The sequence below is a fragment of the Perognathus longimembris genome, chromosome 14 (assembly GCF_023159225.1).
Source record: "Perognathus longimembris pacificus isolate PPM17 chromosome 14, ASM2315922v1, whole genome shotgun sequence".
Classification (NCBI taxonomy): domain Eukaryota; kingdom Metazoa; phylum Chordata; class Mammalia; order Rodentia; family Heteromyidae; genus Perognathus; species Perognathus longimembris.
The window spans coordinates 23,354,214-23,381,656 of NC_063174.1; the positions used below are offsets into that span (position 1 = coordinate 23,354,214).

Consider the following 27,443-nt stretch of genomic DNA (forward strand, 5'->3'; position numbering starts at 1 on the left):
TACAGGATATGAAAGAGAAATTCAATAAAGATATAGAAATTTCCTCCAAAGTTAAAGAGACACATTGAGATTCTGGAAATAGGAAGCTTAGTAAGTCAAATAAAAACTCAGTTGAACATTTCATCAACAGACTGAGAAGACAGACTACAGGGCATGAGAACAAAGGAGTAACTAGAATATTCAGATAAAGACAAATTAGAGCAAGCATATAAGAATTCTGTGAGACCACTATAGACCAAACCTATGAATTATGGGCATAGAAGAAGCAGAAGAAAGTCAAGATAAAGAATCCATATTCAATGAAATAACAAAATTTTCATTCATGTTGCCTGTAACTCTAGTACTCAGGAGGCTGGGATCTGAGGATCAGAGTTCAAAGCTTGTCTGGTCAGAAAAGTCTGTGAGATTCTTACCCCCAATTAACCACTGAAGAACCGTAGTGGTGCTGTGGTTCAAAGTGGTAGAGTGCTAGCCTTGAATAAAATAGCTCAGGGACCACACAGCCCAAGGCCAACCCCTGAATTCAAGCCCCATGACTGACAAAAAGAAAAAAAAAGAATATAAGAAAGGAAAAAGATTAAATTATCCCTATTTGCTAGTGATATGATTATATAATTAGAGACCATATAGATTCCACCAAAAGGCTCGTAGATCTAATAAACACTCTTGGCAAAGTAGTAAGATACAAAATCAACCTACAATAACCAGTGGCTTTCCTACATATGTAGGAAAAGACCTCTGCCGTGAAAACTACATGACCTTGGTGAAAGAAATTGAAGAAAACATTAGGTGTAATATCCCCTTTTCATGAATAAGTAGAATTAATATTATGAAAATGGTTCAACTGCTGAAAGCAATCTATAGCTCCAATGCAATCTCCATCCACATATTTTTCAGATACATTGCAAAGGTTCTGGTCTCCTTGGTTGATTTTGGACCCTCAACTCAGAAGTGCATGTACTTGTTGAGGTTCTTAAGTATCATAAGAGAAACCACCTATGGCCAATGTAAGCAGAAACAGACATATAGGAATATATAAGAAGGAGCATCTGGTGCCCCTTAGAATCAAAGAAAGGTAGAACTGGATCAGAGAAGAGGCAAACATGCAAGACCAGACATATCATTGCCATAGTGCCAGGCTGTGCAGGCCATGCCACAAGCCCACTGGTTGTTCAATACCTTCACACATTTTAGACAGGCATCTGCACCCACGGATACTGTTTAGGGCTGGACTGGGCTGTCCTGGTATATCTTCCTTCCCTGCAGAGCCACCTGAGGCAACCCTAATAGACCTGAGCTTTGTCAGACTCGTGGCTTTAAGTCCCAGGTTGAAGCATTCAAATGGTGGTGCCTCTCACGTGCTTGCTCATACTCCAAGGTCATTTTGTCCTTGGACCTCCTTCATGGAGGAATTCCTTGTTATTTTAGGGCTCTCAAAAATAAGAAATACGTTTAGATGCTGAGCAAGGTAACATAAATATCTATAAAATATAAATTCTCATTTTGTTCATTCATTTGGGTTTATCATTTGAGAATAAGCATTTCTTCTCTGGGACATTCATGGGGTACATACATTGCGCTGTTCTCCCCCTGCCCCCTCACCTGGAGTTCATAAATGAACTAGTTGTCCCAAAAGAGTATGACTCACCTTTTCCATCAGAGGAGAAATAACAAGAGCAAAATTTGCTGGAATATTCTAAAGGCATTACTACTCTTTGCTATCCTGTTTTTATCTATGCTGACATTGTCTGGGCTGAAGGGCTGTTAAAAGAAATGGGCTTTGCCTTCTGGTTTCTAATGCAATGAAATGAGTAACAGGATCAAAACCCTGTGATTTCCTTGCAGTTTTGTAGTAACTCTGAGACACTCTTTTGCAGGGTGCGTTGGAAGGTGTTTGTATGCTTTTTCAAATTGTTTCCAGTAAAAAAACCAGTAAACTTACCTTAAACATGCACAACCTACTTACACATTTCTTCCTACTTTGTGAAATGCAAGAATTGAAATAATTGAGGGTATTTTGCATTTGTAAGAGAACAAAATCTCTGAAGGCAATTAAATTCTTCTGCTACAGATCCCAAGGTCCACTTGGGCGCAAGAATGGAGAGGAGCTGTGAGGGAATAGAAACTTCCCTACCTTTACCAGAAAGTGTTACCGGAAATTGACCCCTTTCTAGCTTTAGTTTTCCTTGGCAGAACCCAAAAGAACAAGCTTGTCCCTGGGAAACTCAATCCGAGATTCAATCCTGTCAGACTTTAGCACCAAACAAGGGCTTCATTCAGGCAAATTAGGGCTGAAGCTGTGCTGTGGGGACCCTTGTGACTGCGGAGCATGCATATTAACCAGCTTAACTTTTGTTCCTTGTTTTTGCAGTTGGGGCAAGTGATCTGGGAGAGCTGTCCCTCCTCCTCCATGTGACTCACATTTCTGCAGTCTGATTGAGGGTAGAAGAGAAATACGACCTAACAGAACAGGCTGTGGGGCTCCTAGGCTGGGGGTGGGAAGGAAGGAAGGCTTGGCTTAGTGAGTTTCTCTATCTTGCACCTAGGAAAGCTGGAATTAAGTTGAACCAAAAGGAAGGGAATCAACTGACCCATTGTGTCAAACCCACCTACAAGGGATACTTAGTCTACATCTAAGCAATTAAATTAATAGATCAAGTACCTTTTTTTTTTTTCAGAAAGAGAAGCCAGGAATGTGTTTTTTCTTGATCTTCATATGATAGTTTGAACCACTGTATAATAATTTATTAAGACTCAAGGGAACAGAGGAAAGCTAGCTGAAAGAAAGCCAACAAAAAGGACTTTTAAACCCCCTTCTATTGTTAGGCTAGGATTATTGCTTACAAAACAATGAGTTGTCCACAATTCCAAAGTCAAAGAACACAAGAAAGTTAACAATTGTACATTCCTAAAGAAAGAAAAAGAGCTAGGGTTAAAGATGTCATTTAATTCTTTTCACACTAAGATTTAATTTTCCTTCTTAAAAAGATCTTTAGTTGGGTGACGTGGCTCAAGCTTGTAATTCTAATAATGACTTGGGAGGCAGAGAGGGGAGAATTGTGGTTTGAGGCCAGTTCAGGAAATAGTTCATAAAACCACTCTTCAACCAATAGCTGGGCACTGTGATGTGTGCCTGTCATCCCAGCTGCAGCAGGAAGTGTAAAATAGAAAGATCATGGGCCTGAGCCCACTATCTCAGCCTCATTTCCAGAGTGGCTAAGATTACAAGTGTGCACCAGTGCCTGACTCAACGACTTCCAAAATCTGATTTTGCTTAGCTGTATTCAGAAAACTTTCCAAATTCATAATATGGATGATTTTTTTTTAGTAAATAATAATCCCCAGTGTTATCCTTAGAAGGGATAGTTGTTTGTTCTCAGTCAAAACAGGAATTGCTGTAAGATAAATATGAATAGTTGTTCACCTCCCTACCCAAAATAAGCAATACCCTAGCGCATCTGACATCTGATTTCTCTAGTAAATTCTACCAACACTTAAGTGACAGATCAAAGAAAATATTCTAGAGTACACAGGAAAGAAGCCTGGGATCCTTTTTACAAAATCAGCCTATAAGTGAGCCAAAACTTAAGAAAGGGAGGATTCCCCCCCACCCCCGCCTTTACTCTCTTAGGTTTTACTGTGAAGAGGCAGGTTTTCTATTAAACTGTCAATAGACAATAAGAAAAAAGGCATTCAATTTTTCTTGATGTTAATAGTTCTGTGTGCAAAGAGACTTCACAGACAAGAAGTGAAAACTCAACAGCAGCAGTTAGAGGTGACATTTATATCCCATTTAACAAAGGACCATCCATTGCCAAAGGGACATGTGTCCTGGGAGGTGAGTAGGCTGTAGCATGAACTAAGGAAGATCAGGGCTATTTTAGTATATTCCCAGGGGTGCTCGCTTTCCACCTATGGTGACAAAAATTGTTCTCTTCTTGGTTCAGGAGAAGGGAACCATCTTACTTTGATAGGGGAAATCGATGTCTTACTTTTAGGAAAAAATTGTTATTTAACAACCACAAAAGATTATTTAATGGAGCGACCATCTTTTTTTAAAAAAAGGTTCTATTCCCTCTATTCCCTCATACTTCACTCTATGGATCAAGACAAATTTGACATAGGGATTTAAGTGTAAACAAATTAATTCATAAAGGTACCAAAAACATAAGATTTTTTTTTTTTTTTTGCCAGTCCTGGAGCTTGGACTAAGGGCCTGAGCACTGTCCCTGGCTTCTTCCCGCTCAAGGCTAGCACTCTGCCACTTGAGCCACAGCGCCACTTCTGGCCATTTTCTGTATATGTGGTGCTGGGGAATCGAACCCAGGGCCTCATGTCTATGAGGCAGGCACTCTTATCACTAGGCCATATCCCCAGCTCCACCAAAAACATAAGATTTTTGAAACTTTTTTTTCTTTTATTTTTTGGTGATGCTAAGCCTTGAACTTAGGACCTTGGCTTTGTTAAGCAGGTGCTCTGCAAGCTGTTGTCTCCAAACTGGTTTTTTTTTTTGCTTTTCTGATTGGGACTTGCATGTTCGCCCAGGGTTAGCATCTAAATATGATCCTCCTTCCTACCTACCCTTCCCATATAGCTGGGATAATGGGTGCATCCTACCATGGGAGATGAGATCTCACTACAGTTCTTTTTGCTTTCTTTCTTAATTTAGGCTGTTTTTGAGCTTTGATCCTCCTAATTCTCCCCCCCCTCTCTCTCTCCCCCCCTCTCTCCCAGTCCTGGGGCTTGAACTCAGGGCCTGAGCACTCTCCCTGGCTCCTTTTTTGCTCAAGACCAGCACTCTCCTACTTGAGCCATACATAGCCCCACTTCCGGCTTTTTCTGTTAATGTGGTGCTGAGGAATCGAACCCAGGCTTCATGCATGCTAGGCAAGCACTCTACCGCTAAGCCACAGTCCCAGCTCCCTCCTCCCAATCTCTACCTCCTTAGTAGCTGGGATTAGAGGTGTGAGCCACCATACTCAATGTGGGGGAGATTTTTTTTTATGAGTAAATAATTAGGAAGCTCTTTGGAGAAAGAATTTAGGACGCTCTTTGGAGGAAGTGTGTGTGTGTGTGTGTGTGTGTGTGTGTGTGTGTGTGTGTGTGTGTGTTTTAAAGCTCCAGGAAGTTAGAGGTATTAAGAAGCCTGGTTTGAGTGGAGTGTGGTGGCATGCACTGCCCGTTGCCACAGGTACGCAGTAGGCTGAGGCAGGAGGGAGTCTGGAATCAGCCTGGTGATGTCATAAGATGCCCCCTCACTTCCACCTCAAACACAAAGACCAACAGCCTGATTTACCCACCAAGGCTTGGAGACTTAGACTTTTCTAGAGGAAGGAGTGAGACATTTCAAACTCTCCCATCTAATGCTGTTAAACTCTGTGGTTACACAGCTGTCTTCAATGCAAGGAGGTACAAAGCAACTATCAGCTGAATTACCTCTTGAAATTCAGAAGAAATGAATCTGAGCTCTTTTGTCCCTCTTCAGGGAATTCAGGTAACTTATATAGTTTCCACTTATTACAGATTTTAAAGAATTTCATTTTTAATCTTTCAGAGGCATTTTTTTTACTACTCTTCATGCCAAGAGTACATTCTATAAACTCACTCTACATTTTGCATACACTGTGTGCATTTTCATATAATCACGTAACCACCTATTGCTGTCACTAATTCTGCAAAACAGTACAAAACGACCTCTATCCCCTCAAACCCGGTTGTTTTGCATGGATAAGAACATACAAAGGATACATTTGTAGAACCAGAGCTGCTGTGACAAAAGGTCATGGTGCCATTTTGAATTTTTTCTTCTTGGTGGTACTGGGGTTAGAACTGAGTCTTGGCTTTCCTCCACCTCTTGAGCCACACTTTCAGCAGCTTTTGCTTTATTTTTCAGGTCGAGTTTCAAGCTTTTGTCCAAGGATGGCCTGGATGCCTATTCTATGTTCACCCCTTGCATAGCTCATAGATTATAGATGCATACCACTATGTCCGGTCTGACACTGCTGGTTTTGGTAGATACTGCCATATTACCTCAAAGGGATTGTAATATATTTGTGTCTCACCTAGCAACTGTTTATAGCTCTTTCCTTACATCTCCAACCAATTCAGCATGTTTATCACGTTTATCACACACATACACACACGACACACGCACACAGAGTTAAAAAAAAACCCCAAAAATGTTTCTACCAAGGGTTAATACATCCTACTGCATAAAGCTAGCACGGTGTAAGTCTAATTCCACAGAGTATTTCTAATGTGACTGTCTGCCGCCAAGCCCTGTGGAATGCACTCCAATCATGGAGTAACAATTGCAAAAGAATTTCTGAAATCAGAGTTGGCTGGAATGTTGTGCAATGACACCCAGGATTTTGGCGTTCTTCCCAGAGGTTCTCTTTTTGGTTTTGCAGCGAGTTGGACCATGTCGGGAATTTGCTGAATATGGTACTTGGGTCAGTGAGTTCTTGAATGTGAACACTGGTTTCAATCATACTTGTGTGCCCAAAGGTTTCTGGGCACACACACTTTGTTCACATTGCAGTTCTAAGTTCTTTCCTGGACTCGTGTTCGGTGAGCTTTGGCACAAGAAAGCACACAGCCAGAGGAGTCTGATTATAGAACTGATTGTAGCTGAGCTGACTATGGCACACAGCAATCTGGAATGTTCTCTTGTGAATACTGAGTTGCATACCTGGGCACACTGGAGATCCAGCAGGAGGATCTTCACATCTTTAGATAAAGACCTGATGGATTAGAGAGTTACCTTCAAATTCCTTCCTTGATACATGGCACTCAGTAAAGATCAGCCAGAGCTTGACAAACTGGGGACCTCCTGCTATCACCCTAGTTCAGTGAACATGAGCAAACTGAGGAGCCTGTGTTAGTTATTAAGATATTTAGTTCTCAAGTATGTGTTGACATGCATGTGTATTTTTGGATTGCAATTTAAAGGCAAATATTGTATTCATTTGATTTCAGTCAACGCCTTTCTCAGTGTAATTAAGAGCTACCTTATTTAAAATGTTTTAAAATGTACAGCAGTATGATAAACATTACTAAGTACTGTGGTTTTCTGCCAGGCATAAATAAGAACATTCTTCAGCTCTTTCTCCCCCAACAAAAGGCTCCTGTGTTCTAAAACTACATCGTTATGCAAGAATGTTGTATATAATCTAATGAATGCTTAGCCTATGTAGTGACCACCAAAGAGGAGGACAAAGGCTAAAAGCAAAAACTTGGGGCAAGGGGCAAGTTCTAAGCAATAAAATGAAAGGCATATGGATGATGAAACAATGATCAGGGCATTTAGTAGTTTGTGAAATTTGGCTAGTTAAAAGGATCCAGATGAACAATGAATCAGATAGTCACTCAATTCAGTGATCTCACTGCTTTGTTGAGCATTAATGAACACTGCCCAAACCATTAGCTTAGCACTCTCTGAGCAGACAGTGGTGGTGTGATGCTTCTGCCTGCCACTCGCCTTTATTCCTACCATCATGACAATGCCTTAGAGACTAAAAACTCCCTGCACATGAGAAATGACAGGGGAGGCAAAAGTGTGATTGCAAATAGGCATACGGCATATGTAACGTTCAAAGAGCATTTTCAAGTCTAGGAAAATGATGTAACACAAATTTGTGATTTTTTTGATAGAATTTGTCTCACCAAATTTATCTGAGGAATACATTTTACAAGCATGACTGAGATGAAATTTGCCTTCAATATTATGAAATGTTGTGGTTTCAAGGCTCAGCAAATCTCAAATAAATGGAAATCTAAGTCTGTCAAGCCTCTGAAAGAAGTGTTCAACTTGGCCAAGTGCTGGTGGCTTACACCTATAGTCCTACTCAGGAGGCTGAGATCTGCAGTTCGTGGTTCAAAGCCAGCCCAGGCAGGAAAGTCTGTGAGATTCTTCTTACCTCTAGATAACCAGCAGAAAGCCAGAAATGGAGCTGTGGCTCAAAGTGCTAGAGTGCTAGCCTTGAGCAAAAGTTCTCAGGGACAGTGCTCAGGCCCGGTCTCAAGTCTCACAATCCCCCCACCCCCACCACACACACACAAGTTTAACTTGATTTAGAGGCAATTACAATGTGTGTGTGTGCCGGGGGTGGGGAAGTCCTGGGTCTTGAACTCAGGTCCTGCGTACTGCCCTGAGCTTTTTTTGCTCAAGATTAGTGCTCTACCACTTGAGCCACTTCAGGCATTTTGGTGGTTAATTGGAGATGTGTTTCACAGATCTTCCTGCCCTAGCTGGCATTGAACCATGTTCTTCTGTCTTCTGAGTAGCTAGGATTACAGGTGTGAGCCACTGGCAACTGGCCTACACTTTCTTTTGGTGACAATTTTTAATGTATGATTTTCTGGAGACCTTAGAGACCAATGTATATCTGAGGAATTGAGTGCTTTGATTTGATCTCCATCCACATATAACATATGCTAACATTCCACAGATATTATTTTAGAGAACTGTCTGAAAGAATTCAGGGTTTAAATTCTGGAAAAGACTGCACTATTAAAAGTGAGGTTTCAAGGTGATTATGATGTTAACATGGAACTCTTTCAGGCTTCAACCAAGGAGGTACGATGGGTCCTTTCTAGTGTTACTTTTCTCCTAAGTAAGAAAATACTCAAGAGGTAGAGATAAGAAGATTGTGGTCCAAGGCTGTTCCTGGGTAGAAAAAAAAAGCAAGTGATTCTACACACACACACAAAAATAACTAAAGCAAAAAAAAAAAAAAAAGGGCTAAATTCAGTCCTAAAAAATTAGCTGCTGCCTGTGTAAGTTAGAAGGCTAGCAAACATGGGGGACATGTAAGCAAGCCTCAAATTAAGGCAAAATGAAACCAGTGTATTGAGGAACAAGTTAATGCAGATTCACAGCTAATATTTTAATTACCGAATCTAAGACTATTAGATTTCATCCAATTAGATGAATTACTTTCTTCAGCCAATATTACCACATACCTAAGAGTTTTCCTTTTGGTCACATGGTGCCATCTCAGAGGTGAGGAACTGCAAGGTGAATGGGAACACAGCAGTGGCTGCTTTTCCTCTGCATGCATTCCTGGGGCTAGTCTGAAGGCTGGAGACTTTTGGTTCTGCTTGGACCTGGGACTGCAAAGTTGCTAATGGATGTTGTCTAAAACCAGAGTATGCCAACCCTTGCAGATCTGTGCATTTCATTCTCTGATATTGCTGGGGGGGGGGGGTAGGGTGGTCATATGCCATCATGGTTACCAATCTTTCTAAAAAAAAAGTGTGTGTTGTGGAATGTGATAGTGCATGCCTACAATCACAACACTGGGAGGCAGAGGCAGGGGACTGAGAGTTCAAGGCCAGCGTGGGAGGCATAGCCAGTTCTAGCCAAGCAGCAACAGGGTAGGGTGGCCATAGCTCATAAAGTAGATCTCAGTATCTTTCAATCTTCCTAAGTTTCTCATGATTGAATGTGCATGCTCAAGTCCAGATGAGGAACATCAGAAACTGACTACACTAGCATAAGTCTTGCTTTCTGCCATGTGAGCTCATTTGTACAGATAAAAGATCACAAATACTCCAGTAAAACAGAAGATTCTGAGAAAATGAACCTGCCAGGGCTTTGGAAAAACTATGTCACAAAGGCAAAAGGAAGAAAGGAAAGAAGACCACCTTCAGAGTCATTATTGGAGTCACTGATTGTACTGAAACAGCATGAGACCACAGGTTGAAAGAAAGTAAGTCTAAGGACTGCCATAGTGCTATTTCTGAGAAATAGCCAAAAACCGTCCCTTAGACTTTTACTGGCATAACAGAGACCCATTACGTCAGTGTAGGAGGCAGAAATGGTTATTTTTTCTGTTGGAAAGCTCACAGGGAATCGATGAAATGCTTTTAGAGCTCAAGTGGAGAACGGGGTGAGGGTGTTCAGGGGAAAGTCTGAGGCCTCTGCTAGACACTTGGTGTCTTCCAGCATTTCAGTACAGTGTTAAGCCACAGTCTTTTGCCTGTGGGTTCTGTACTCTTTCATGCAACCCACCACACACCTGTGCGGAACATGTACAGACTTTTTGGCTGCCATTCCTTAAACAAGACAGTGTGACAGCTGTTTCCACAGCCCTTACACTGTTAGATTTGTAAATAAATAGAAAATAGAGATGAGGTAAAGCACACAGGAGGATGAGCATGGCTTATTGTGAAATATTATTACGTAAGGGGCTGGAGCATCTAGAGATTTTGCTGTGTGGATCCTCAAGCCCATCCCCCAATGGATTGCAAACACAAGTGAACCCATTTTCCTTATTCCAACAGAAGGCTTGATGTCTCATCTTCCTCAGAGGGATGCCCCAGGATATTCTTATGAATAAGGGCAGAAAGGAAGCAAGATGCATCTTGTTACACATGAATGGAAAACCAGAAGGTAACAGATAATACTGGGCATGCACCTGTTCCACTTCCAACACAAAGTCAGAGGAAATGTTCACATCAGCAATTTGCAAGACTATTTTTCACACACACACACACACACACACACACACACACACTTCCCTGAACTATGTTGGAATAATTTCACAAGTGGCCTACTTGCTGTGACTTGATAGTCAACATATAAACACTTCAGGAATGAATAGTAAATATTTACCACTATAACTTGTTTCCTTAATATGTTTGCTATTTGTTATTAGGATGGAAAATTTTAAAAAACCTTTCTGGCTAGTTTGTTTTGCATCCCTCTCCTGTCTCTGCCCCTCTTTGGTGGTGGGTCTTGAACTCAGGGCCTGGGTGCTGTCCCAGAGCTTCTTTTTGCTCAGGCTAGCACTCTACCACTTGAGCCACAGCTCCACTTTCTGTTTCCTGGTGGTTCATTGGAGGTAAGAGTCTCACAGACCTTCCTGCCTGGCTGGCTTTGAACTGTGATCCTCAGATCTCAGCCTCCTGAGTAGCTAGGATTACAGGAGTGAGCCACTGGTACCTGGCTTGTCCAGCGCCCCCTTTGTGTTCTGAACATGAGCGCACACAGAAGTCTATTGACATGTGCTATGACATTCATGAAGGCCTGGAAGGAGGGAGTTGAACTAGCAAAAGCTAAAATCTACAGATGTTTGTCACCAGCGTGCTGCAAGATATGTGTCTATCAGTGTGGAGAGGACAAAAAAGGGAGATTTTGCTCGTAGGAATTTCCTATCTGTTGGGGGAAATAGGAGTTCTGGTATAAAACAGGCAGGCACTAGTTTCTGAGTTGTCACACAGATTAGCCATGTGGTTGCTCAGGATGGGATTTTGTCCTGTAAAATAAAGGCATGGCATAAGTGGGTAGAACTATGCAAGAGTTAAATGTAATCAATACATATGTATGTTTTTTGGGGGGAGTGGTACTGAGGTTTGATCCCAATGCCTCACATTGGTTGGTACTCTACTACTTGAGTTAAACCCCAGCCTTTCTCTTTTTTTTTTTTTTTTCAGTCCTGGGCCTTGGACTCAGGGCCTGAGCACTGTCCCTGGCTTCTTTTTGCTCAAGGCTAGCACTCTATCACTTGTACCGGGGCCGCTTCTGGTCATTTTCTGTATATGTGGTGCTGGGGAATTGAACCCAGGGCCTCACGTATACGAGTCAAGCACTCTTGCCACTAGGCCATATTCCCAGCCCCTCTTCTACTTTTTATATAGGATCTCAGGGTTATTATTTTTTTTACCCTGGGGCCAGCCCCAGGTAGCAATTCTACCCATGCTTCTTGAGTAACTGTGATCACATACGGGCACTACAATGCCTGGCTTATGGAGATGGCATCTTGCCAACATTTTGAGAGGGCTGGCCTGGGCCCATGATCTTCCTGAGCTCTGCTTCCCAGGATGCTGAGACAACAGATGGATCAAGATCGGTCCATGTAATGGTTCAATGGTCCATTGGCCTTGTAATAATCAGGTATTTAGGTCTATTACAAATGATTTCTGGCTAGACAAGTTTGCTACATACCTCTTGTGGCAGCACTAGATTGCACTGCATTTAAAGGAGCCAAAGTTTCCAGCAGTGCCATTTAGGAACCTTTTAAACCTGGCACTTCTATGTTGGCATAACACACAGCATCTGCAGACCATACTTTGGAAATTTTTTTTTTTTACCCCAGCTAGGTTTATAACTTTACTATCAATATTTCTCCTTTAGTACTTCTCCATGTCCTCCATTGTCAACATGCACTTGTTTCACTGAGTTTGTTGCCTCTTTACTTTTCATGACCTTCATTGTCATTAAGTTGAATGCTATGGGAAACAAATAGGCTTGGACTGCATGGCTCACAAAAGCCACACAGATCTCAAAGTTGAAGGTTCTTGGAAAGTCCTCACAAAACACTGATCAACTTTTTTTTTTTCGTGCTGGCCCTGGGGCTTAAACTCAGGGCCTGGGAGCTGTTGCTAAGTTGTTTTTTTTTTTTTTTTTGTTCAAGGCTAGTGCTCTACCACTTGAGTCCCACCTCCACTTCTGGATTTTTGGGTAGTTAATTGGAGATATAAAGTCTCAATGACTTTCCTGTCCAGGCTGGCTTTGAACTGCAGTCTTCCTGAGTTAGCTTCCTGAGTAGCTAGGATTACAGATGTGAGCCACTGGTGCCTGGCTAAGATGTATTTTATTCATAATCTGACAAGATGAATTGAAACCCCTTTGTACAATTAAAAGATAATTTAAAAATATTTACCACGTATCCGCTGAAGACTGAACTAGGATGACACAACCCAGGCTGTCACCATCAGAGTAACAGCATGAATGAGTTTTCTTGTGATGAGATTAGGGGATGGAGATGTAGCTCAATTGTAGTGCTTGCCTAGGGAGTTCAGGTCCTGGGTACAATCCCCAGATAGAAAAAAAAAAAGGGAGATATAAAATTCACCCATGTTTTCAGCCCAAGTAGCATCAGATCCCTGGTAAGGCTTGAGGCTTGCAGATGACAGCACAGTTTGGCCTGGACAAAACAAGAACCACCTTGGAAGACACATGGCTAACAGTTTATAAAAAAAATCGGGTTTCTTTTTCCAGTGTCTAATTGTATATTCTTTTTTTTTTTGCCAGTCCTAGGCCTTGGACTCAGGGCCTGGGCACTGTCCCTGGCTTCTTTTTGCTCAAGGCTAGCACTCTGCCACTTGAGCCACAGCGCCACTTCTGGCCATTTTCTGTATATGTGGTGCTGGGGAATCGAACCCAGGGCTTCATGTATATGAGGCAAGCGCTCTTGCCACTAGGCTATATCCCCAGCCCTAATTGTACATTCTTTCTAGCTGTGTTTTGACCTTTAACATCTCACTCTTTAGCTTCATTTCTACAATAGTGAAAGATTATTCAAAAACAAGTTAAGATACACACTAGAGGCAGCGGGACTTAAGTGACAGAGCACTTGCCTAGCAAGCATGAAGCCCTGGGTTCAATTCCCAGTACCACTGCTCCCCCCAAAAGACAGACTCTGGCTACTTTTCTCAATTCCCTGGTGTCCTATTCATTAGAATCCCCCAAAAGAGAGAATGGGTGAGGGTGGAAGGCCTGTCTTCTTCCACAGGCCTCACAGTGCAACCTCTCAGCTTGGCTGCCCTTTACTGGGTTCTGGTACACCACTGCGATGAACAGAAGCACTAGTTGGGCAACTGTCTGATTTTTCCTCATACATCTACTCTGGGACATGAAGAGTATGCTAAATAAAAACCTTATAGACAGGAAAGAACACATCAGAGAAAAAGAACAATGAAAGTCTGTGTCTAAGGTCTTTGAGGGCAAGTAAAAAAGACACTGTTTGGCAGAAAGAAGAATGGGATTCCTAAGACTTGTTTCACACATCCAAGAGTAACAACTCCAATATCCAAGTGCCATTTTGTAATTATGTCCTACGACAAGTAAATCTAATCCTGAAAATAAAGTTATGAAGAAACATCCTAGGCTAGTTTTAAAAGAAAAAAATAAAGCAACATTCTTCTTGTTCTAAGTTTTTGGCACACCTGGGAGCTTTGCTGGACTGAGTTGATAGAATTAGTACCCAAGAGAATCATTCCATGTACACAAAGTAGAGAATAAAATTTTAATAGTATCAAAAACACAACTTCTTTTGGCCAATTTAGTAGTTGCTGAATAAAGTTGCAAAATGTTACTCAGTAACTGACTTAGCTTCTAAATCGAGCCAGAATCACACACTCTGAATATTACTTGAGAATATACAAGTACATCCCATGATCACATGCAGAGACACAAAACAAGAGCATTGTAAATCCAAAAACCACCATCTCTATTGATGAAATAACGAATTAGAAACACACTGGTCCAGTAGTTCAAACATCTATTTTGAAAGGGGAGGGGAACTGAACATAGCTCTTTCCAGGAATTCAAATCAATGTTTCCTCAATATGAAGAAAAGGAAGCAGATATATTCTTTTTGGGCATGGAAACACACTTTTCTTTTTACTCAATGATAACAAATGAAAATTCGTGATAGGATTCTATGCTTCTAAGGTAAAGTGGTCTCTTCATGTTCCAGTGGTTAAGAAGGAATCCTTTCCAGGTCTTAGGCATTTGAGTATCACAACACCTATAGCAACATGTTTTCAAGTACCCTTAGTGACACAGTCATACAACATAGGTTTAATTTTCCTGAGAACTAAATTAGACCTACAAAATAAACAGGGTATGAAAATGACCTGAGTTCATAGGAATCTCTAAATTCAAGAGATTGCTTCAGCTTTGCTAAGATCTCATCAAAAGCCTTTTATAGCAAGGGTTTCTTAATGAGTCATGTGCTTGACCATAGAGACTTAAGAATTTTTTAAACATTAAGAAGTGCTCTTTATGTTGTGCAAATTCAATGGAAGGCCAAAACATCCAACAGTACTGATGGTATGGAGTAGAACCTAGAAATAAGCCAGTCTCTACTTCATTATTAAGAAAGGAGCGGGGAAGGTGGGTGCCTGGTCAACTCTACTTCCATTTGACAATGATTACTGGGAGGCTAAGACATTCCGGGCAGAGCTGAGGGTATGGCTCAGTGAGTGCTTGTCAAGCAAGCACAGGGTCTGAGTTCAATCCCCAGTACTGCCTGAAAAAAATGATTTCTTCCTTGTGAGCTAAAGCTAAGTAAAGACAGCACCTTGAGTGGAAGCTAGTGGAACCCACTCAGAAGTGAGGGCTGCTTGTGGCAGAGATGGCTACTTAACTCTTCCTTTGTGTATGAGAACCCGAGAGTGTACACACAGGTAACATATGGGCTTCATGGTCATTTCACCACTTTCAGTTGTCTGCAGTCCACAAGTTGCATGTAAACCATCAGTTACTAAACACCACAGAGAAGTCTGGCTTCAATCCAAAGCTTTGTTGATTATGCTATGTGATCGAACACAAGGCACATAACCTCTCGGTGCCTCGACGCATTAACGTGTTACAGGAAAACAACACTTTTACTTACCTCTAGGAGCTAGTATACAGAGACTATTGAAGGGACACCTTTAAAGCACTTTGAGCTCCTCAGATGAAAGCACTGTGGGGACAATGACACTGAGGAAGCCCTTCCAGCACCCAGCGCCGCTGCTTGTGCTGGGCTTCCATGCTTTCTTCCATCACATCGAGATAAAATGTTAGTAGCACTCCAGCACTTCATGGATCTTAACTGTTTGGCACACAAATATTAATGCATTTCAAATAGTTGTTGTATTTCCTATTCCAAAGATTTTTTTTTTCTAATTTCCTAGTAAAGTTAATGAAACGTACCACCACTGTGGAGCACTCGGTCAAGTTTAGAAAAAAATTTAGCTGTTTCTGAGGTACATGTGACATAATAAAAAGTTCATCTTTATTTTAAATAAGTGAACTAGAGTTGTGTGACGCCACAAGTTTCTAACAAAAAAATACCGACCACCACAGTGTCATGTATTCATCTGAAGAGTACAAAGATGGAGAAAAAGGATCTTCATACTAAAGAAAATAAATGTGGTTCTTCAGTTTGTTCAAAGGAAACATTAAAAAAATGTAATGTTTCAAACAGTGAAATAAAGCATTTAGTCAAATAATTTATAAATACAGTAAGTTCAGTTGTTATTGTTTTAGCATTAGTTTCGAAACAAGTTAAATTTAGAACATTTAAAATCTGTTATATTCTTCTTTCAAAAGAATTATGGAAATGGAAACTTTCGTGGAAATCTGAACAATGATCTCTTATAATCTTTAGCTAGGATACACTGGACCTTTGCCATTTTGGACTTATAACAGTTTAGGTTTATGTGTCAGATTTCAAAACATCAATATGTCTTTATACTTTGCAGAAATTAGGTTGTGATGGTAACATCCACGCCTTCCTCACAAGCAGGTGTTGTTTCATGTGAAATTCTGTGGTTGATAATCACTGCAGTTGGTGTCAGATTGATAGTCAAAATGATGGAAACTGTAAGTAACTTCTTTTGGACTGAAAATTTGTTTTCTTTTTAAAAAATAAAGTGCTTTTAAATTCAAACATTTCTTTCCCGAAACAAAACTGGAACATACTTAATCCTGGAATCTCCATATCTTGACATACACATTTTAACAGAAAAAAATCAGTTTTGGGCCATTAATGTCCTTCAAGAGTTCAGATTGGGTCTAAATTGGGTTTCGCATCATTATTGTGCTCATGTTTATACATGAAAGTTAACATAAAGAGGGCCACGTCCAAAGATGACCAATAGGCAGTGTGCGACGTGACAGCTGACCAGTAGCGGCTCTCCACCAGGCCTTCTCGGAGCTCAAAATCAATTCTGTGATCCAGTTCCACTAAAAAGAACAGAGATTGAATAAAGGTTACAATAAGACAAGGTCAATGGTACAGTCGATGGAAACCAATTTCTAATCGCTCATGCCCTTTTAAAGAGAATTTTTATTCTAATCTCATGGGATACCCAAAAGAGCCTCAGTAGTTCAGGAGTCCACTCCTTTGCCAAGCCAACAGAGAATAATAAAGAAGGAAAATTAGTACAGTGGCATAGTTCTGGAAAGAGAGAAAGAGCCCTTTGGCTTTTTGCTTAATCTGTTAAGGAAAATGCAACCCTTAGAAATTATGGTCCAGGTTTGCAAGTGTAATGTCTGTGGGAATGGAACAGATCACTCAAGACTTCCTAGTTAAAAGGCCCCCATATGCCACCTGGTTCTGTGGGTATCTGTTTTAAGGCCACCATCTTTTTTTTACAATCCGAGACTATCTTCTTCACTAGGCTGAAAGTCCTTAAAGGTAGCTGCCACACATACATGCTAAATCAACCCAGAAGGGTCTGACATGAGCCTGGGTTGTGCAATTGCTCAGGTGTTCACAAGAACTCCCTGGTGGCATAGAAATTTAACCCAGGGAAATAGTGAATTCAAGTTAGTCTTTTTAAAACCCACATAAAGGTGCTTGTAATACCTGTTAGGGAAAAATTACTTCAACAAACCAAGGCTCTGAGAGAATTTTACTGGGCTCATTTAACAATTAAAGACAGCAGTTGCAAAATGTGGTGGCCCATGCCTATAATCTCAACACTCAGAAAGTGGAGGCAGAAGGATTGTAAATTTGCAAACAGCCTGGGCTACGTAGTGAGATACTGCTTTAAAGAAAGACATTTTGATCTTTAGGAACTGTGAATGAGCCAGCTATTCCTCAAGCTCTGTCCTCAACTGTTTGAGGACAGAACAGTTATAGGCCAAGTCCTTCTTTCCAACAGTTATTTTGTAGGTTCTACCTTATAAACAGGACAAAAATGCCAGTAACAATACTAGACACTTGAGGTCTCTTCTCTCTTCAGAATGCAAAAGTAGTTAAATGCAAAACCAGCAAAAATTAAGAAGGCTGGAGTGAAAAGTTGGGTTTTGCTTTATACTGGGAATTTGGCAGACACATATAGAAAATCCCATCACTCTATGAAATAATACATGTGCTTAGTTAATACAGATTTTCAAGCAGGTATTTTGTGGTAATACCACTTGGTAATTTGAAAATACTTGTGGTTACTTTTCTATTCAATTATGCTTCTTTGACAAAAAAAGATTCAAGGATTTATCCACATATTTTTAGAGGAGGTTGACATTAAAGTAATAAATGCCTACTTGGCTATAATACTTATAGAATACACAGGCTGTTTACAAACGTCTTCTGACTACATTTATTTTTTTCCCATCATTGAAATAAAGCTAAACCGTAAATCAGAAATAGATGGAATCCATGTGAGGTACGAATTTCCTAATCTTTACACTCTTCTGTCTTCTATGGTTGTGTTGTATTTTAGGCACATTCAGTACTGACAACAGACTGGCAGATGAAAACAGAAGAGGAAACCGGAATTCTCAAGCACAGTGAAGAGAAACCAAGATGGAGCTGCTTATAGGGAAAAAAGAAGAAACAGAAGAGAGCAACCTACATTAAGATTGGTAAAGATCAAGCTACAATTTTTAAGAACTTTCACATGTCTTCTTAGTCCAAAACTATTCAGCTGAAACTTATAGCCAGATCTTTCCTGTTATAGCACGTGTTATTTGACAGTACCACTTTGATTTTGCATTCCAATATTTACTCATATTTAATATGCCTTTAACATTGCTTTTCAGAGTAGACACTCAGATATTAAATTACTTCCCTATTACATGCCATTGTCATTTTTACCATCCACTGTGACTTTAATGACATTAACCAGACTGGCTCTCCCTATCCTCTTCCATCTGTGTTTGGAACTCAATAGGAAGGAATGAGATAACTAGCTTTTTCCTGATGAACCTGTTCTTGTCTCTCATCCTTCTTGAAAGGTTTACCTCCCGCAGCCTGGCTGTCAGTGCTGTTACCGCACACCTATGCTGGTGATTGGAAGGACAGGTGGAGCTAGGTGGCCTCAAATATCTTCTTCCTCTCTTATGTGTGGATCAAGAACCCGCAAGAAGTGCTTAGGCCCTGAGTCCAAGGCCCAGGACTGGCCAAAAAAAAAAAAAAAAAAAAAAGAACCCGCAAGGGAAAGATGGTCTGCAGAGCAGCACCATTCTCTATGTGATGTGAAATAGGCTCTTGGCCAAGGATCAGATGTAATTAATGCCTTTCTCATTATTACGATACCAAAAATAGACACAGGCTAGTCATTTTCCCACTTTCTCTAGCTGATCTGGGTCAGAAAGAAAGATGATGATAAATACCTTTTCTTCTTTTGCCCTCTTTCAAATGCAGAAATGCTAAAATTTCTTCATCTACAAAGACAGAATGTGGTTCTTGAAAGTTGGAGAAAATTAAAGCTAAGAAAAGCTGTGGTTTAGACAGACATCAGCTCTTGGTGTATACTAAATAGATTATCTTCTTTTTTAGGGAGTTACACTTATGGCATATTTCCTTCCCTATTTCCCAAAGCACTGTGTTGCCTATCTCCATACGTGAAGGTGAGTCATTTATGTTAGTAATGTACTTTCACTAGAGAATTTTGTGTATGAGGTCTGTCAACATAGATATGAAATGGAAAATAATATATATGCATATAAGATAAGCATCTTGGTAAGTATGATGTATACTAACTGAACATGTTTCTTATATTTTAATGGAAGCCCTTCAACTTTTCTGGAGAGAAAATGTAAAAAATATAGTGACTCTTACAAAGACACCTCTTACAAAGACACTAGTAGTAATTCTGGTCATAATTGTAGACATTTTGCTTTAGAAAAGCACTAAAAAAAGGATGTGTAAATGCACTTGCCAAGGACCATTTATGCTTCCAGATGATTCGTGAAAGATTCAGTCACAAGAAAGATGATTCAGTATAACTTAGGTCTGTGCTGCTTCAGCGCAGCTACACAGCTGATACGGCTTGGTAATGGACAAGGAATACTCACAACTTGTGAATTATCATGGTTCCAAATATAATTAACCAACATCCTCTAACCACTCTTCACTTAAAATAGTAACAAAAACTTCCCAAATTGCAAAATTCATTTCTTTTCTTAAAGTGCATTTATTGTGGAAGATATCCATGTTCCCAACAGTTAATGACTGAAGGCTATAGAGAAGGCTATCATAAAATGCTCCAGAAAAGGGCCAGATGTGTTGGTCCCTCTACACTCTGGTCTAACAAATGTTTTCAGTAATATTCGGAACTCTTCCCTTCCATTCATCTGAGGTTCTTCTCAAATAAACTGAGAATTTTCTTCCCCTGCAATATCTTTTCATTTCTGTATGTCTACATTTTCATTCTTCAATGGAGTGAAAGCAATTTGTCAAGGGAAAGCAATTTCTCATTCCTCAGAACTGACAGTCTTTTCATCTGGAACTCTATTAGGTGGCTCATCACATACTACCATACAATGATATAATTATCTTGTTTCCCTACTTGATAGAACATACACTCCCTACAAGCCATTTAATTTCTTACCAGCTATGTAATTAGCAACTTTATGGGCAGTACTGAAACTTGTATCTTTTCTAGTAACTACCATGGTATCTTGGCATATGGTAAACATTTAATAAAGTAATTGGTTAAATAAAACAAGGAAACATCAAATGGGAGCTGTATCAATTTTGCCACCTGCACCTTTTGGGTGTAGATACAACCTGTGGTCTAACTGCTAGGGTGAGGACAATCTAGAAATGTAAGGCTGGCTAACTGCAGGAAAAATGTAGGAGATTAAGTTCTCTTCTAACTGAAGATGCAAAAAATATTTTTGGGTTTAGGGACATAGCTCAGTGGCAGAGAACTTGCTTAGAATTCCCAAGGTCCTGGGTGATCCTCAGCAATACACAGACACACACACACAACATATTTTTTTCTTTATGGAAAGTTACTATATAGGCAAGAACCAGAGAGATCACCTTAAAAAGTATTAAAACATTCTGGAACTTGTATCAAAGAATGTGCTTTTTGATAACTGAAAAAATTATGAAAATTATCAGATAGCACCACCTATAATTTTTGCACTTGGAAGGCTCAGGCAGGAGGATCCTGAGTTCAAGGTTTGTCTGGGCTACAAGAGAGTAAGACCCCATCTAAAGGAACTAAAACCCAAATCAATACCAAGTCAAAACAAACAAAAAAAATTATCAAATAAACTTTATAAATTAAATGTAGTTAAAATAGCCAGAAAAAATCCTGAACATTTTTTATCCCAGTAAATTAAATACAAAATCCAGTATTAAAAATAGGAGAGAAGTTATTAGTAAAAAATAAATTTAAACTAGTAAGGTTAATCCTTAGAAGATTGAGGATTTATATTAGTAGAATCCAAGAGTCTGTGTGCCACTCTAAACACTAATTAAAAATTAGTCCTTTAGTGATACATTTAAAGTAGGCTAAAAATTAAAACATGGAAAATACCTTTCATATCCAACAATACTATTTCTTGAAGTAAACCTATCCTCATAAAGTACATTAAATATTTGTACTGGAACCAGTTATCAGCTGTAAAAAAGCTACAACCCTAAGTGTTAATGTTTGAAATGACTAGAAATGAGGTATTTTTATATTCTTAAGTATATTACACTTAAAGAACAATGAACCTCCTTTTGAAGCCTTTAGGAAAATAAACTGGCCTAATGCCTGTCTCCACTCTTTAGGTTCACTCTTGATGGAAAAGCAGAGGAGGATCATATATTTTACCACATTAAATGGCTAGTCAATATCTAATTTTTAGGAATACTATCATGTTTAAGATTAAAAATAAATTAGTAGTGGTAACACTGAAGCCTATTTTATGTCAAAAGGGATCCATTTTTTAAAAAAATGAGCAGAACTCTATGTAGATTGTTTTTCATAATACACTGAGTGCTATTCCTAACATATACCATACCGAGGCTATTATCTTTATTCTGCATTACATTTTCCGGAAAAAGAAGTTGTGGGAGATAATAGAACGATTCTTGAAGTCTGAAATCTGTGAAAACAAACAAACAAACAAAGATGCTGTAAAGATGAGGCTGATGGTTAAAAATGGCCTTCAATGCTGCAGTGGCCAAAATTTAGAGTAATATATTTCTAACTAAGCTGGTTAAGCCTAGCATACGTAAAGAGGTATACCCCTGCTGGAGGCATGGTTAGAGCCCTTGCCTAGCAACCACTAAAACCTGAGTTCAAGCTTCGGTACTGCCAAAAACGTATACTCACTGTTTTTTTGTGACGAGTTCTTTCATGGAAAATGTAGGCATAATTAAGCGCTGAAGTATATAATGTTATCATTGGTTAATACCTAGATACTTCCTAAATTTTCTAATTTAGTCTTAACCCAGAGAAAAATGATGCTGAAAGAAACACATCTTTTTTTCTCTCTCTAATATGTTATAGATAAGGGCACAAGAAATGAAACCTTGAACTTCCTGAAACTTTTCAAAAGGAATGGAGACTAGTTCCATAAGACATACCAACTTGATGAAAATAAGGAAGAGTTCAACTGAAAACCCTTTTCAAAGAGTGAAAGCCCGACTGATCATGAAGGCACAGCCCATGTCCTTCTTACCCTCAGACAGTGGGCTCCAGAGCAGGGGTTATCCAGAACCGAGGGAATCAAAGCTGAGTTGAAGAAAGGAAGGAAGGAAGCCAGTCACCTAATCACAATGACCAAATTCCATAAGATGATTTAAGGCAGAAAAGTGTTATGATTTTCAAGATATAGCCAAGATAGAAGCTATGATATAAAGAATTCATCTAAGTCAGAATTACATAGAAGAATACATTATTGAAGCAGTCAAAGAATTAGTATAGCAAATCTTAGGGAGTTGATTTAAAATGCAGAAGTGTACTAAAGCAGGAATACAATTTTAATAGCTAAAGCTCTATTTGGACACACATACATATATAAAACAAAGACATGATTAACTCAAGATTTAGTTGGGACTATAGTTGACAAATTTATCATTAGGACTAGCAAACAATTTACATGCAAGAATGAGAGAAAGTATGGCAAGGGGTGTACCTCAATGGCCCAGTACTTGCCTGGTATATGCAATGTATGTTTTGTGAAGCTTAGTATCTCCACTACTACAGTTCTAGAAGAAATAGCTTTTCATATGATCATTTTGAAATTAATATATTAAATAGCAAACAAAACAAATTTTCCTCCATCCAACCAACAGATTCTATATGTGTTCTCATTATTCTTTTTCTGGGGCTCAATTCCTGACTGTGCTCTTCTTGATCTCTCATTAGCTCTATTGCTTATCAGCATCACTGTTGTATATTAACAGTATTGAAAAGAACTATCACTTTTAAACTGCTACCTTATAAAATTCTTTCAAGTTAATATTCCTCAGAAGTTAGGGCTTTGACATCTACATGACTCTGCAGAACTGTATATATTCACAATCATACCTTTGAGATGAAGTAAAAATGAGAACTTAGTAATAGTATGAAACTCATAGAAAAATTGAGATTTATACAAATATCAAAATCTGGGTTTTGGTGACTTATGTCTGTAATCCTAGCTACTCAGGAGGCTAAGAGTTCAGGATTTATGGTTCGAAGCCAGCCCAGGCAGGAAAGTCCATGAGACTTTTTAATCTCCAATTAACCACCAAAACTTGAGTGTGGCTCAAGCGGTAGTGTGCTAGCTTTGAGCAACAAAACTTAGGGACAATATCTAGACTCAGGCTCTAAGACACAGACACAGACACAGACACAGATGTACACAGACAGACAGACAGACACACACACACACACACCACACACAAAGAATTTTCCAGAGTGTTCAGATACTTTGATCAAACTGTTACTGGCCACCTAGGAATGCAAACACTAGTGATATTTCATTCTGGAATGGGGATGATTTACAGAGGAACTAGGCAGCCTCTAGGGCTGTAAAACCTCAACTTACTTCCTTTATAATATACTTTATGGATGGTTGGATATCAAAATTTAGAGTAGTACATACAGTAAGAAGACAATGCTATAAAGAACTAAAATCTGTTCAAAAGTTTTTAGTGATAGTTTCCCTCTTGCTATAGTTACAGAAAGGAATTAGCTAGTTTCAGAGTTTCTTCTCATCTGTCAATACAAAAGCTAAGATTTTACACAGTAGTTTTTATTTTATTAGACATTTAAAAATAATGCTTATGTGTAGACCCTTAGAAGTAAAGACATACTAAAGGTACTACTGTTTCACAGCTATCCAAGATTTTAAAATGTAAGTTCACTGGAAAAAAATTAAAGTTCAATTCTAATGCTAAGTTCAGCTTAATTATTCAATCACATCCTCATTTCTTGAAATCCTACTTCATACTAGACAGGTGGGACAGGAGAAAGCACGCAGTGAAGGCAAGCTTCAAAGGTCTTACTGGTTGGATAAAGGGAGCTGTGGGATTAGCACCAGGACTGTTTTCACCTAAAAGTTTACAACAGTCTCAGGACAACATATAGCATAGATTTGAAATAATTATATGAGTAAATCAGGAGGCACTTACCCCAAATAGATTTACTTATTCTTGGCATTTTAAATCTTTATATCACAATGTCTTGATTGAATTATTCTTACACAAATGCAAAATGGAAACTGAATTTACTTGGGAAGTTTTCTTTTTTCTTTTTTTTGTGGGTCATGGGATTTGATCTCAGAGTCTGGGGCTGTCCCTAAGCAGTCTTTTTTTCTCAAGGTTAGCTATCTACCACTTGAGCCACAGAGCCACTTTAGGTTTTCTGGTGGAAAATTAGAGATAAGTCTCATGGACTTTCCTTCCCTGGCTGGCTTTGAACTGTAATCTTCAGATATCAGCCTCCTGAATAGCTAGGATTATAGGTGTGAGCCACCAAGCACCTGGCTCTGGGAAGTATTCTCAAAAATATAAGTAGAATAGGTTTTTTTCCCTCCCTCTTCATCTTTAAAAGCTAGTTACTGGGGACCAGTGGTTCATACTTGTAATTTGAGCTACTCAGGAGGCTGAGGACTGTGGTTCCAAGCCAGCCATGGCAGAAAAGTCCATAAAACTTACCTCCAATTAACCAGCAACAAGCTTAAGTGGCTCAAGTGGTGGAGCACTGGTCTTTAGTGAAAAAGCCAAGGGACAGCACCCAAGCCCTGAGTTCCAGCCCTAGCTTGGGGGAGGAGGGTAGTGGTGGTGGGGGCATGGTAACGTTAACATATATATAGTTTTTCAGATCTGAGACTTGACTGCTAGTGTTGATATCTTAAATTATCCTGCCTTTAACTTTTAAAAAGGTAATGGTATAAACTCAAGAAAAGAATGTTATGAACTAACATGCAGAATCAAGAAAGCCAGAACTGCTATGTGGAAGTGTCTGGGTTGCCACAGTGGTAGTAGGAGGTGAAGAAACCGGCTTCTTCTCCTCTTCCATTGAGTCTTTTGATGGGTCAGACGGCTGTGATGTGGACGAACGTCCGAATCTTGAGAACAACATTCCTCCAAGTCCCTTTCCGATGCTAGCAGCCCCTGTATTTCACAAAAGAGGGCAGTCATCCTGCTGAATCACACCACACTCCAAGCTGAAGAGCACACCCATAATTACAGCCAACTGGCACAGGGAACCAGGCCCTAGTCATGTTTTTCCAGGGTGGAGACATAAGAAAATTATAATTTATACTGTTGGTTTCTAAATAAAAAGACTCAGAAGGAGCAAAAGTTGTATAAACTGAGAATACAACTTGTAAGAATATACAATCAAGGGGTGACATTGATCAAGAGGCACTGTATTCATAAACTGCTGCATTGAATGGCAACCCCTTTGTACAACTACTTAAAGTATTAAAAAAAGAATATACAATCAAAGGAATAAAGATGCTATTGTACTTAAGTGATCATTGTTATTGAGTTAAAATATTCAGCAAGATTAAAACCTCCAATAAAAGAACCATGTTACTTACATGGGTAAACCGCCATTATTGATACATATAATTATTATTGAAGTTGAGTAGACAGGTTAAAAAAAAATCTAAACACCATTGAATGTGAAGTGAAATAGTGCCATGAGTAGACAGGTTAAAAAAAAAAAAAAAATTAAACACCACTGAATGTGAAGTGAAATAGTGCCATCTTGTGGCATTTTATGAAAAAGCAACTTGTAACCAAAAGCAAGAACTAATTCAAATGGTACATTGTTCCAGTGACATGCCAAACTCTGCAAGTACACTGGAGAACACTCACAAAGAAATGAAACACACTTGCTGTCCTAGGAAGCACAGTCTGAGACGTTCAGAGCAAATCAAGGAACTGTGTGTGTGTGGACCCTTAGAAGACAGGGCTGCTTCTCATTTCATATGTGAGGAAGTAAAGCATTATGAACTACAGATCTTGCCCAAAATCTCCCAGTAAGTGGAAGGGCCAAGGTTAAAATAAGGGACTTGATGCTCAGAACAATTCCTTGTCAGTTCTTCCAGCCTTTTTACATTTAAGGTTGGAAGATCCCCCCTCGACTATGAACAAGCAGAGAGTAATTGATCCTAGGAGATGTACTGTTGGAAGTTTGGTAATGGACTATCTCCAACTCTGCCAAATGGAGTATGTACACATAGTCATAGGTAAGGAATAGCGAAGAGTAATTACCTAATATGCTTGCTTTGCCTATGTTAGTTATGGATTCTCCATAGTGTCGGCGCTGTAAAACTGGTGAGGTCACGGGGCTTGTTATGGTTGAAATGCCTTCATTCTCTGAAACTGAGGTAGATTCTTTTGCTGGGTTGAGAAAGCTTGGCTTCATATGCTCATAAGGTAGGGGATTTGAAGTATTGTACCAGTGGATCTGGACAGGTGAAATGTTGCTGTAGTGTTTCAAAATTAATGGTTCTAATCTATAAGCCTTGATTTAAAAAGAATTCAGAGAAACAAAACATTAATGCACAATGCTTGGATTTTGATAAACTGCATACTAAGTAGAACTCAGAGATGGAATTTAAAAATGGACATTCCAAACACGTACTTCTAGTTGTTCACTGCTAATAATTTGTAGTTGGTTTAATTCCATATCCTTGATAATGAGATCACGAAAAAAATTGGAGTTAGTCTTGGCTAATGGTTTCCATTGATTTGTTTTACAGAAGAAGATAATTTTTATAATGTTCTGGTATCATCTAACAATTAGATTTATGTCAATCTCATAAAGCTGACATAGGAAATGGTGGTCTGGAACACAGTAAATAAGTTCAATTTTTAATATATTAATTTCTTATTAAATCCAGTTTATAGACAGATTAATATAGTGACAGCATTAATCAGCTGTGAACAAAAGCCCCCTTGGTTACTGTGAATAGGGATGTTTTGACTCTGTTCTCTGTCACTGATCTACTGTTTGGTGCTTGTTAGGTCACAAGGTTCCAAAACTGTAGAAAAGAGGTAGCACTCTGTCTCTTATGGAATTTGAGGAAGAACAGATGGTATTTGTAAAAACTGCTTTGCACAGTTCTGACAAACTATTTCGAAAGTATTAGAAAAAAATGCAGGGACTGAGGGTATACCTCAGTGGTTGAGTGCTCAGTGTGTGCAAAGCCCTGGGTTCAACCCTCAGCACCAAGCAAACCCAAGATGTTTAAAGAAGGCACAGAG

General features: G+C 39.4%; 1 protein-coding gene across 7 annotated transcripts in view; it reads right to left on the minus strand.

The window, feature by feature from the left end:
- Window positions 1-14,003: 14,003 nt before the first annotated feature.
- Ddhd1 (DDHD domain containing 1) overlaps window positions 14,004-27,443 on the minus strand; it is a 68,836-nt gene continuing 55,396 nt past the window's right edge. For 4 of the 7 annotated variants that reach the window (XM_048362956.1, XM_048362957.1, XM_048362959.1 and 1 more), the window contains 4 exons: window positions 26,448-26,700; window positions 25,146-25,337; window positions 21,752-21,835; window positions 14,004-16,744 (listed from right to left, as the gene is read on the minus strand). In XM_048362956.1, the coding sequence (XP_048218913.1) occupies window positions 16,563-16,744; window positions 21,752-21,835; window positions 25,146-25,337; window positions 26,448-26,700 (711 nt within the window). In that variant the 3' untranslated portion in view covers window positions 14,004-16,562. The remainder of the gene's footprint in view (window positions 16,745-21,751; window positions 21,836-25,145; window positions 25,338-26,447; window positions 26,701-27,443) is intronic. The other 3 variants (XM_048362958.1, XM_048362961.1, XM_048362962.1) reach the window with 1 other exon arrangement.